General features: G+C 37.5%; 1 protein-coding gene across 1 annotated transcript; it reads left to right on the forward strand.

Moving 5' to 3' along the window:
• Positions 1–849: 849 nt before the first annotated feature.
• On the forward strand, positions 850–11814 carry LOC125480090 (sister chromatid cohesion 1 protein 4-like; the record flags this gene model as incomplete). Its single annotated transcript, XM_048590362.1, has 12 exons — positions 850–1572; positions 4493–4754; positions 4857–4954; positions 5090–5139; positions 6280–6329; positions 7043–7154; positions 7373–8546; positions 8723–8864; positions 9313–9449; positions 9596–10482; positions 11074–11107; positions 11480–11814. Coding segments are annotated over exons 1-12 (3405 nt in total), but the record flags the coding sequence as incomplete, so codon positions are not given.
• Positions 11815–11818: the final 4 nt, after the last annotated feature.

An 11818-nucleotide genomic window follows, 5' to 3' on the forward strand; every position in this document is an offset into this window, starting at 1 on the left:
GACCCTCCTCCCGTCCCCCCACCCACCCCAACCCATCTCCCCACCCACCCAGACCCATCTCCCGTTTCAAATTCCCAAAACCCCCCGCGACCCTCTTTCCGCCTCCCCTCCCCTCTCACCCCGCACCCAGCGACCCTCCTCCCATCCCCCGACCCATCTCCCCACCCACCTAGACCCATCTCCCTTCTTCCCTCTTCTTCTTCTTCTTCTTCTTCTCGTTTCAATTTCCCAGAACCCCCCCCCCCCGGCGACCCTCCTTCCACCTCCCCCCACCGGCACGGCGGCCCTCCTCCCGTCCCCCTACCCACCCCGACCCATCTCTGCACCCACCCAAACCCATCTTCCTTCCTCCCTCTTCTTCTTCTTCTTCTTCTTGCAGATGTGGGTTTCTCTTTTTTTGAAAAAATTCAAGTTTTTTTTTTTTAAATTAAAAAATTATTTTATTTGTGGCAGACATTTGGCAACTACATCAGCATTTAAAGAATTAATGGATGAAAAATATAACGGATGTATTATTTTGAAATAAAATAGTACTTAAGATATGAAAGTAAAATATTTTGAAAATGTTGTAAGGAATTGAAATAGATCACAAATCTAAGGTATAAAGTGTAATTCACCTTTATAATAGTTTTGTGTAATTTATCCCAAAAAAAAAAAAAAAAAACAAAAGTTATAACTCATATTTAAGACGGTAAAATCATTTCCAAGAAAAGAGATGTTGAGTTGAAAATATTGTTCCACGTACTTTCGTTTTGGTCATAGCTCCACGCCGTTTGATTCCTAGTCCCAAAATCTAAAATTTATCACCAAAGGTGCACCAAACCACACCATAACAGTTAAGTTCGAAAATCTGAGGGCGCTGCCTCTCTCCTGTTTCACATAGACTCTCTCTCTCTGTTCAAAAACGCTTCGACTCGGTCCGATCTCTGACTCAGTGGATCAAACTCAGTCCTTGGCACCTTGCAAATCCAACTCCAAGCTGTATAATTTTCTCTCCATCTACCCAGCCCTGTTCTACGACGCCTGGTTTTCAAGGGTCCAACTCTTATTTTGCTTCGCTTCGTCAATTCCAACCACTTGAAAGTTGCTGAATCTCCTTCTCTCCAAAGCTCCAATTTCTTGACCAAATAGTGAGGTGATTTTATAAGCTTCAGGGAAAGGGTGTAATAGCAGCTATGGTTTGTTAGGGTTTTCTGGTTTGTTAATTTGGGATTCTCCTAAATCCAGGTTGAGGAGAAGATTGCAAGTTTTTAGGTTTTGGAGGATAAGTCTTGTCATGTAAATTTGGTGTTTTTCCTTTTGATGTTTTGGTAGCGAAGGGGATGGTGGAAGCTTCTTAAGTCTGGGTTGGCGTGAAAATTTGGGGTTTCGCTTCGCCTTTACCTGTATAGAAAGATTGTTGTATGTAATCGGGTGAGATTTAAGGTGGGAAAAAAAATCAGAGAGAAATGTTTTATTCTCAGTTTATATTGGCCAAGAAAGGTCCTCTTGGGACGATATGGATAGCGGCACATTTGGAGCGCAAGCTTCGCAAGAATCAGGTCGCCGACACCGATATTGGCGTCTCCGTAGGTCAGTTCTCATATTATTTTTTTACCTTATGGTCCATGTTTATTATTCCTTCTCTTTAGAAAATATAGAAAAATAAAAGTAGCAAATTTTCAGATTTAATTGTGGATTGTGTTGAATTTTGTAAACGCTGGAACAATTACCTTTATAAGAAGCAGAAACAATACAACTACAGCAGTGGAAACCAAATGTATAGATAGCAACACAGTGATTACAGAACAGCTAACCTGGAGAAAATATACCATCATAATTGTAGCAGCCTGCCAATCTGCATGAATAAAGAAAAATTGGTTTGTCTGACTCTAAACATACGTTTTTATTTATTTATTTAATTGTAAATCCTTGTGTTCTTTCAAACAAATTATTTTTGGAGAAAGAAACAAAGTTTTATTGCTTCTGAGCACAAAGAAAAACAGAAGGCAAAATCGAGAAAACAAATAAAGTCCCCCTGAAATTGAAACAGTTACAAAAACTCTTTATGCTAACTGTTGCAGCTTTCCAGTCAAGCCAAATAACTCAGAAGGATTACTCTTCAAATTTTGTAGAAACCAAAGCCCATATTGAAAACCTTAAGCGAACTTCTTCCCATAACTTCTCTCCTCTGCTTTCAGAAAATCCTCATAGACTATCCTATTTCTTTCCATCCACATTACCTAGAACATAACCAAAACCATGCAGCCCCATAAAGTCTTAGTTTTCTTCCCCAGGTAAGAACAACCTATGGATACAACCCAACTAATCTCAAATTCCCTAAACAAATGCAGCCATATAATCAAAGCCACTGGACAACGTAAAAATATGCCATCAGCAGAGTATAGACAATTCTTGCAAAGGAGACACCATTGAGGGCATAGGTTAGAATTGGGTCTCCTTTTATAAGCATGTCGAGTGTTAACCTTCCCATGAGCCACTAACCAAGTAAAGACTTTGACTTCGAGGGGCGCTTTAAATTCCCATGAGCCACTAACCATAAGGCTGAAACCCATAGATTCTTTCCTTTTTTAAAATACGCAGCAACAAATTTCATGGACAAGCTGCCTGATGAATCAAAATGCCATCCGCCCCCCCCCCCCCCTTCCTCCTCCTCCTCCTCCTCCTCGCGCGCACACACACACACCACACAAAAAAATGCTTCTCACACACCATTGAAATTGCATGAATCTGGAATTACCCTTAACAGCTTGACTTCCATAAACCACTTACCCCAGGGCATTAAAGCAATGGAGAAATGAAGAATAATGTTATCAATGGTCTTGACCTCTTTTTTGCATATGGTACACAGGTGGTGTATATGCAAAATTAAGCATTCTTTTTGCATAGTATCACAAGTTTTTAGGTACTTTAACCATTGGAAAATGGCTCATCACTTAACTTGCTGAAATATGCTTTACACAAGGCCCAATGACTCACCTCTAAGTTTCCAAGACCTTCTCTTTGATCTAGCAAATTGTAAGGATACATTTTTCTATCAAAGGGACCCTACAAAACTTATGATATCAACCCATGGAAAAGAAAACCAACCTGTTTACCAAAAAAAAAAAAAAAACCTACACGGCCGTGGATACATTACGAGAACACTATCTTTTAATCTATAAAGACAATGAAATGATTTGCACAACACAATATTAGTAAATATGACCTCATGCCCTCCAAAATGGCATTCCAAGGACAATGATTGGAGCCCCTAACCACAATATTATAATCCCTCAGTTTTGACATTAATCCATATTTGCGTGTAAGCACAACAAACCAAAAGGAGTTATATTTAAGGAATTCTCCACAAACATTTCCAAGAAGAGCTGCATTTTCTCCTTCTTTTCTAAATTTCCTTCCCGAGTTATTTTTATTATTATTTTGATAGAAAACAAACCTTATTTTAAAGAAAAGAAGGTGGATAGGATTTCCACTGGGCTAAGAAAACTAAGACTGAATACACTTATACCAAATATGTCAAAAGATATGGCAAAGCTACTTATCCATAAGTTCTAAAGAGACTGAGGCCCAAAATGATGCCCAGAAGTGTACCTGATGCAGAATACACTTATACCGAATATGTGAAAAGATATGACAAGGCTACTTATCCTTGAGTTCTAAAGAGACTGAGGCCAAAATGATGCCCAGAAGTCTACCTGATGCAGAATGGACCGGGATTATTGTAATATAGGGTTTTCTGGTTCTCAAGTATTTTTACTTATGCGTTAACTTTGCTTATGCTCAGGTATTATAAACTCAGGGTTTTCAAAGCTAGGATTGTTTTAGTAATTTAGTTACACAGGGCTTGTTATTCAGTTTTTGTTTTATAAAATCAAGGCTTTGTATTCATCAGACAGACTTTGGTGCATGTCATAATCTATAGTTATGGTGCAATTGTATCAGTAGTTATTGCTTTCTTTTACTGTTGCTTCTCCGCCAAAAAAAAAAAAGAAAAATAAAATTTCTTGAAGTGCAGAGCACACTTAGTTATACCATGCATTTAAATTCTTTTAAATCTTATTCTTGCATTAAATTTATAAGGGCATGTAGTAGCAGTTGCACGCCGTTACAAGACCTAAGAAAGATAAAAAAACTGATGCAATTAAGAAATAAGGGAGATTTTTATCACCTTCGTCTGAGGTCTGAGCACCATGCTCCGGCTTTTGTTGTCTACATCCATTCATAGAAAACTCTCTAGTTTTTAAGGTAGGTCCAGTCAGGGTCACATGCTTTCTCAATATGAAATATTGTTCTTAGATTTCTGAATACTTTCTTAACTCAAATTTTGTTTTTGGGTTATAATTTGGGGATTTATGTAGTATTATTTTCTTTTCCGATCTCAGTTATTTTTCTATTTTTAGTATTGCTTTTTTTTTTTTTTTTTTTTTTTTTTTAATGTCAAATTCATCTATCCACTCGTCTAACTTTCATGGTCTATCTTTGTGTACAGATTCTATTCTTTTTCCTGAAGTTCCAATTGCTCTCAGGTTGTCCAGCCATCTTCTGCTTGGTGTTGTGAGGATATATTCTAGAAAGGTGAATTACCTGTTTGATGATTGCAGTGAGGCTTTGCTTAAGATAAAGCAAGCTTTTCGCTCCACTGCAGTTGATTTACCTCCAGAAGAATCTACTGCTCCGTATCATTCCATCACCTTGCCTGAGACTTTTGATCTTGATGATTTTGAGCTACCAGATAATGAAATTTTTCAGGGGTTAGTATGTTCCATTGTGTTTAGGGCTAAAGCTTTAGCTGTTGAGATGCTGGATATGAAAATTTGTATTTGTGTGAATTTTAACATTCAGTTGTTTTGCAGTAACTATGTTGACCATCATGTCAGTACACGGGAGCAAATAACTCTCCAAGATACAATGGAGGGTGTGGTTTACTCGACATCTCAATTTGGATTTGATGGTTAGTACTCAAAAGTTCACTGTCATGACTCATGATTGATATCATTGTACATTGAGTTAAATTTGATGGATAAATCTTAATGATGTTTATGTATGATTTAACTTAAATGTCCAATATTTCGTGGTTTATTTTCAGAGCGGTTTGGTGATGGCGATACTTCTCAAATTGGTCTGGAATTTGATGAGGTAATTTTTTGTACCTGCTTTGAAGTATTAACTTTTAAATGAAATAATTTGGTAATGGACCGGGTAATAGAATATTGCATGTGGTCCAGTATCCTAGTGGATAGGGTGTTGGGTTTCTACCATGCGTCCCGGGTTCGAAACTCCTCGCTCCCCTGAATTAATGTTATAGTTTCAAACCCTCCCCCCTCCCCTTAGTAATAGTAAATTTCTTTTAAAAGAAAAAAAGAAAGACTGGGTAATTGAATACTATGGAATTACAAGTTACTTCCTTCTGTATGTACACATGGAAATTTAATCTTTTTTCATCTGTGTGCGTGGCTTCCTTGTATTTGTGTTGGTGCAGTGAAATTATGGCTCGCCGCTGCTTTTACTAATTTGTTACTAGGGTTTGGCTAATTGGTTGTTATAGGGTTTGGCATTACAGAATTAAGGATTCAGGGCTTGCAGATATATTCAGCTCCCAAATGATCCTATAAGAAATGTAGTTGATGAAGATTAAAGAATGACTATATGTTTCTACCTGTGTCACTCACCTACTAAAAGTAAAGCCTTCTCAGAATGCTTAAAATTGGTTGGAGTCGCTAAAGTTCACACACGTGCAAGCTCTCATATTCTCATATGGGCTCTTTGGGACTAAGTAAAAAGGGGGCTAGTGGGTTTTTACTGACTGGTGTATAATATTTATCACCAGTTCAAGAAACCATACATGCCTGTATTGTTAGTGTCTTTGTTTAAATCTCTTATATACCCTCTTTTCAGCAACCAAGCACAAAGCCAGAGTGGGATGATTTTCAATTGTAGGGTTTCATCAATTTTCGATGTTTAAAATCTTTTGTGCTGTGTGTGGCTTTCATTGGTTTTTTTTTTTTTTTTTTTGTGCTCGTGTTATGCATTGCTTATGCAAGAATCTAGTGGCCTAACTGTTGTCTTATTTGTCATTTATCTTGTTTATGGCGGATTGTTTTCCGTAGGCTGTGGGTTGTTTGTAAACTTTTACAAATAGCTGGTCCACGTTGGTTTTACTTCCTTCATAGACCTCATTAATATAATCTTTATGTTTTCTACTATACAAAACTATTATCTCACACATGTATGTATGTCACTTATAGATGCTATTGTTTTTTGAATGATGGAAAACAGGACCTGTTCTTTGGCAAGGTTGCAACTCAAGTGAATGATGGAATTTCAGAGTAAACTCTATATCTCTTTAGTGTCAAGCGCAGATTACTATTAATTCTCACACATTGTTTGATTGCACAAAGAGGATCCTTTAAGTTAGGATTAGATCATCTCAACTTCTTTGTTGGATTGTATGACCCTATGCTTCTACCTCTTTTCAAGTAAACAAAGCCTGTGCTTAACCCATGTTTTCTTTGACCACCATATCCTTAAGATTGATTATTTATGGAAAAAAAATCATAAGCTTGGGTTTGGATAAAGGTAATTCAAACTTGAAGTACCAATAAATTTTAAAATCACGGGATTTGAGACTACAAATTTGAAGTGATAGGATTGGTAAATTCTCATGTTTTATCTCAAGTTATCATGCTAAAATTGAACTCTGAAATTTGTAATTGATCTGTCTGGAATCCAATAATCTGTAAATATGATTACTGGTAGTGATTTCTTATTTTAACTTTTAAGCAAAATTTATTTTCTCCTGATGTCATTAAGCTGCAGAAGAAAGCTATGAGTGGTATGCCTGTTATCATATTAAAGTTGGGTGTTTCTGTCCTCAATGATTTGATTTGTTTATGTGGAATTTTTTTACTTCATGTTGAAGAGGTTGGTCCCTGTTGTGCAGTTATGTGGATGGTTGGGTTTCTTTATTTTTTTTATCCATGGAATGACTTTGGACACTACGAATTTTCTGATGTACCGTATTCATTTTCAACTATTTCAGTGGTGATCCTCAAACATTGGGCCAATCAGTAACACCTCTGGAAAAGCATGATATGAATGACGGGATACCTGGAACTTCAGAAACCATACAAATGAATGGGATTGAAAACCAGGTCTAGTATCTATTCGTACTACCCAAAAACTCCTCATCTTTCTTTTTGAAGTCTTGTCCTAATTATTCTTCATTTACCATGTATAAGCAAGGAGGTTCTATTCTCTTTTTTTTTTTCGTTGTTGTTGAGGGGTGAGGGAGTGTGATTCATGTACTATTCTGTATAATACAATTCTTGCCTCCATGATGAATATTTTTTTTTATATCCCTTTTGAACAGAATGATGTCCTAGCTGCAAGTACTGATTTTGTTACGTATGCTCAAGCTCCATCAACTCCTGGACTATTTGAAGAGCCAAACCTGTTTGCGGTTCAGGAGCCTATGGCCTGCAGTGATCAATTGGATTTCGAAGACCATAATTTATCAAATTTAGCATCCATGGGCAGCTCAGAAAATGCTGGTCGTATGTCAGGTCCGCGTTGTGGGGATGATAGTACAATGGTTTCTCCCAAAGAGAATGGCTACCATTTGAGCGATATGGAGATCAAACAAACAAAGCCACAGGAGCATGAGCTGATTGAATCCATTTCTCCCGTATTAGAATGTTTAAATGGGACAGTTGGTGCATTGGATGGCCGAAACAGGATTGAAGATATACACAATGGTATTGTTATAAACAATGAACCACTTATGCCTTTCCTAGATCAAAAGGATGCACAACATGCAGAACCTGCTGGAGTTAGGTTTGATGAAACTGTTGCATCTCCTAGCTGCTCCCAGGTCACATCTGAGTTGGACGACCCTGCTCGTAAGATTAGTTCAAGTAATTCCTGTCTGAGATCGTCAGAAGATTATTTGGAATATCAGCAGACATGTTTAAAGCCTGAAATACAGAATGATGTTGAAACTGCTAATAATATGGAACAATCATGCATACCTAACATTACAGATCCTTTCAAGCCTGTTACTCATGAAGATACGGCATCTGCTGAAGTGCCTGTGCTCTGGGCGTGTGGCTCCCTCCCGAGTCATCGTGATATGCTATCTCCTGCCGATAAAATTTCGGAAATCCCCTTCAACTTACCATCTGAGGTTGTAGGGCCAAGTTCATTGGACAATGCAACATCTTTGGACAATCAATTGGAGAACTTGGATAGGTTTGCCACTTCTAACTTGCCTGCACCTGAAAAGTTGCTCTCTGTACCAGAGGGGTTCACTTCTAAACCAAGTGATTTTCTAGTGGAACCTACTCCTGAAAAAGAAGTCATAGGTGGGGATGCTGGTGATGGTGATGGTGATGGGATTAAACTCATCTCAGGGAAAAAACGTAGTTCCACAGAAAGTACACTGACAGTGCATAGTTTGAATTCAGTTGAATCATTTGGGGAGGCCCGAGGAGAGAGAACTGCAGAATCTATCCCTGATGATGATGATTTATTGTCTTCTATTTTAGGTATCAAAAGGATTCTTTCTTCACGCCTTCAGAAATTTGTACATGTCATTTTGTGTTATGACCAAGAGTTGATAGATCAGTCTGGCATTTATCCTTTTCTTTTTCCTGAATTTTTGTTTGAAAGAATTTTCTAAGGCTTATATGATTGACTAAACTGAAAATTATTGTTGATTCAGTTGGAAGGTCTTCAGTTCTAAAAATGAAACCCACTCCGCCTGCACCTGAATTGATATGCACTAAACGCTCAAGAACTGCTGCCCGCGGTACTGCCTCAAAGAGGAAAGTGCTAATGGATGATACAATGGTCTTGCATGGCGAGTATGTGATAATTTCCATATATCTACATTGTTTGAATTACAGCTACCAACTAATTTTTACTGAGCATAAGAAAGGTGTTTCCTTTTGAATATTTGCTGCTTGTTTTAAGACCTCCACAATATGAAAAGCCTATACTACTATGTATAATTGAGATTTGTAGTCGCATCCACCTCAACATATTTTGACATAGAAGTTAATGGTGGGTCTCTTTGGGCAATTAGCATGTTCCGATGGGAAATTTCACATTTTGTTCTTTTGAAGTATATTATCGGTAGTTGTAATGATTATGTTAGTAGAGTGGGACCTGACTAACTGGTAGTTACTTTAGTTACTTAGTAAGTTTTGAGATGAAAATAATCGTGCTGAGCATGCTAGACCTATCTTCTTGTATAAGCTGTTGTGTGCTACATTACTAAGTGCTAACTACTTGCCTGCCGGTTTTCTGAAGTCAAATACGCCAGCAGCTGACAAATACTGAAGACATACGTCGTGTGCGAAAAAAGGCTCCTTGTACTCGCCCAGAAATTTCAATGATTCAGCGACAATTTTTGGAAGATGCAATTTTTACTGAACCCATATTTACTGGTACGATAATTATACTTAGACGTATGTATATCCAATTACTGCATGTCATTTATTGGTTTATTTTGGAAGACCAGTAGAAATATGAACAATTGATATACTTCACAAAATCTGTACAAGCCACCTGAATTGGTTTTGATGTTTATCAGGCATGTCGGTGGAACTGATTTATCTGCACACTGGAACATTTGATACAAGTTCAACCAGGGTTTCCGAAAATGAGCAAAACAATGTTTCTGCGGAGCCATTGAACGATGTAGAATCATTTCTGGAGCCAAATGTTACTAAAGAAATTGAACCCCTTCGAAGCACTGAACCTGTAATAATGAGAGATGACTCAGCAGCACAGCCTGCTGGCTTTCGTATTGAGAACGAGAACCAGAAGGAAGAAGATCATAACCTAAGATCTCACCATACTGATGCTCAGGAACAGGGGATCACTGACCTGGAAGAATTTAATACTTCCAAACATGAACCCTTGGGGGAGATAGCTGAAATGGAAATTGACAAAGAAAATTTTGAAGTTGCTGATCCTATTGTAGAAGATATTTACAGGGTGTCAGCTGATATTAATGTCCAGTCAAGGCTTATGGATAAAACTGATGATGAAGATGTGTTGCTACAGATGGATGCATTATGCAGGTCACCAAATAATAAGTTGGACACCCAACCCATGGAGGTGGATGCATTGATAGTGGAGGCAAGTATCCAGAAAGAAGTTGATGCCATTGAAGTTGTTGACCATAATGTCGAAATCAGAGCAGATGTTCGGATAGGTGCGTCTGAACTCACCGACAATGTAAATGTTACGCTCTCAACTGGAGAATCCAAAAACCTTAGTTTTTCAGATTATCAACCTGTGGAAGGAATTGGAAATAGTGAGAAACATATTGTGAATGAAACTGAGGTCCTGGAGGCAAACTTGCATTGTGATGACAATGCTTCCTTGAATGGTAAGGAAAGTCTTGGTTTTCGGGAGGTTGATCCACAGAGTGGCATTGATGCAGTAGTTGCTGCAGTTGCAGAAGATCGTGGTGTAAGTTGTTAACATTCATTATTTTTAGTTCTGAAAGTTATTTGGAATGTCTCTTACATATGAAAAGAAAGTTTTTTTATTTTTTATTTTTATTAAATGTCACTTCAAAGGGAAAAAAGAAACTCAGTGCATGTATTCTTATTTTTCTTGGGGACAGAAACATGTTGTACACATGTACACTATATTTGGCTTCGTTTAATTGTTATAATTTTACACCCACACGCTGGTGATCCCCTATATCTATTAGAACCAAATAAAAACTTATTCCTTGAACAAGTATTTGATCCATTCCTTGCCTGGCAAAACTACCTTCTGAGCCATATTTTTTATGATTACCATATTTACTCCTGATTCTTTTGAGAATTGTCTGATTGAAGTTCCATAATAATGATATTGAAGATGACGTGACTTTGTAATGCTGTTCCTTAACTATATATGTTTTTGCCTGGAAGATAGACATTGTCTTCTGGAAACAGGGTCATTTTGTGCATTAGTCATTTTGTTCTCTTGTCCCAAATTCCATTTCAAGATATGTCCCTTTCTAAAGTACAATTCGTGCTTTTAACTTCACATTGTGGCTATATTGTGCAGGATTGTGAAGACGTAGGTTTTGGAAATGATACAGGTTGACTTTGTCTTCTTCCTGCCTTCTTGACTCTTTCCATTTATCCATTGGACTGTCTTATTTATTATGTACCTGCTTAGGACCTATTGGTATGAACGTTTTGTCTATATGGATTATCCACATAGCACAGAACTATTTATGCATTTTATGAGTGTACTCTTTGTACTTTTTTGGCACTTCCAAATTTCTTATTAACTCTGTGGACTTGGCGCAAATCACCTGGAGCATAAATGAAGATTTGTCTGTGCTTGCGTATTTGATGACTGTGCTTCCTTGTATTAGTATTTTTGCATTTTAAAGTAAAATTCCCTTTTTCCCTCGCACTTATGTGCTGGAGTTCCTTTGAATAACATATGTTATTGTTCTTCTCAGAGTTTTTGAATGTAGATGATGATGAAATAACTGAAGATGTTGATGACATGCCGTGCGCTGAAGATACTCGTCTTCTTGAGAACAGTGGATGGTCTTCCCGTACCAGGTATGCATGCTTCGTATGGTCGGTTCTATGTTTAATGCATGCTGCTATTTTCATTTTATTGCAAGACAGTGGAATTGCTTTTTCTGGTTTGCATGACCTCATTGAAGGTGATACTGACAAGTTTGTGTGTTTGAAGCATTGTTACAATATGAAATTTTTTCCATATTTCGATATAAGAATTTTGAATAATAAAACCCTAAACCCTCTCTCTATCCACTTGGAGAAAATGGTTG

This window comes from the organism of the source record quoted next, unplaced genomic scaffold (genome assembly GCF_019419815.1).
Source record: "Pyrus x bretschneideri cultivar Hongxiangsu unplaced genomic scaffold, Pyrus_bretschneideri_v1 Contig310, whole genome shotgun sequence".
Classification (NCBI taxonomy): Eukaryota; Viridiplantae; Streptophyta; class Magnoliopsida; order Rosales; family Rosaceae; genus Pyrus; species Pyrus x bretschneideri.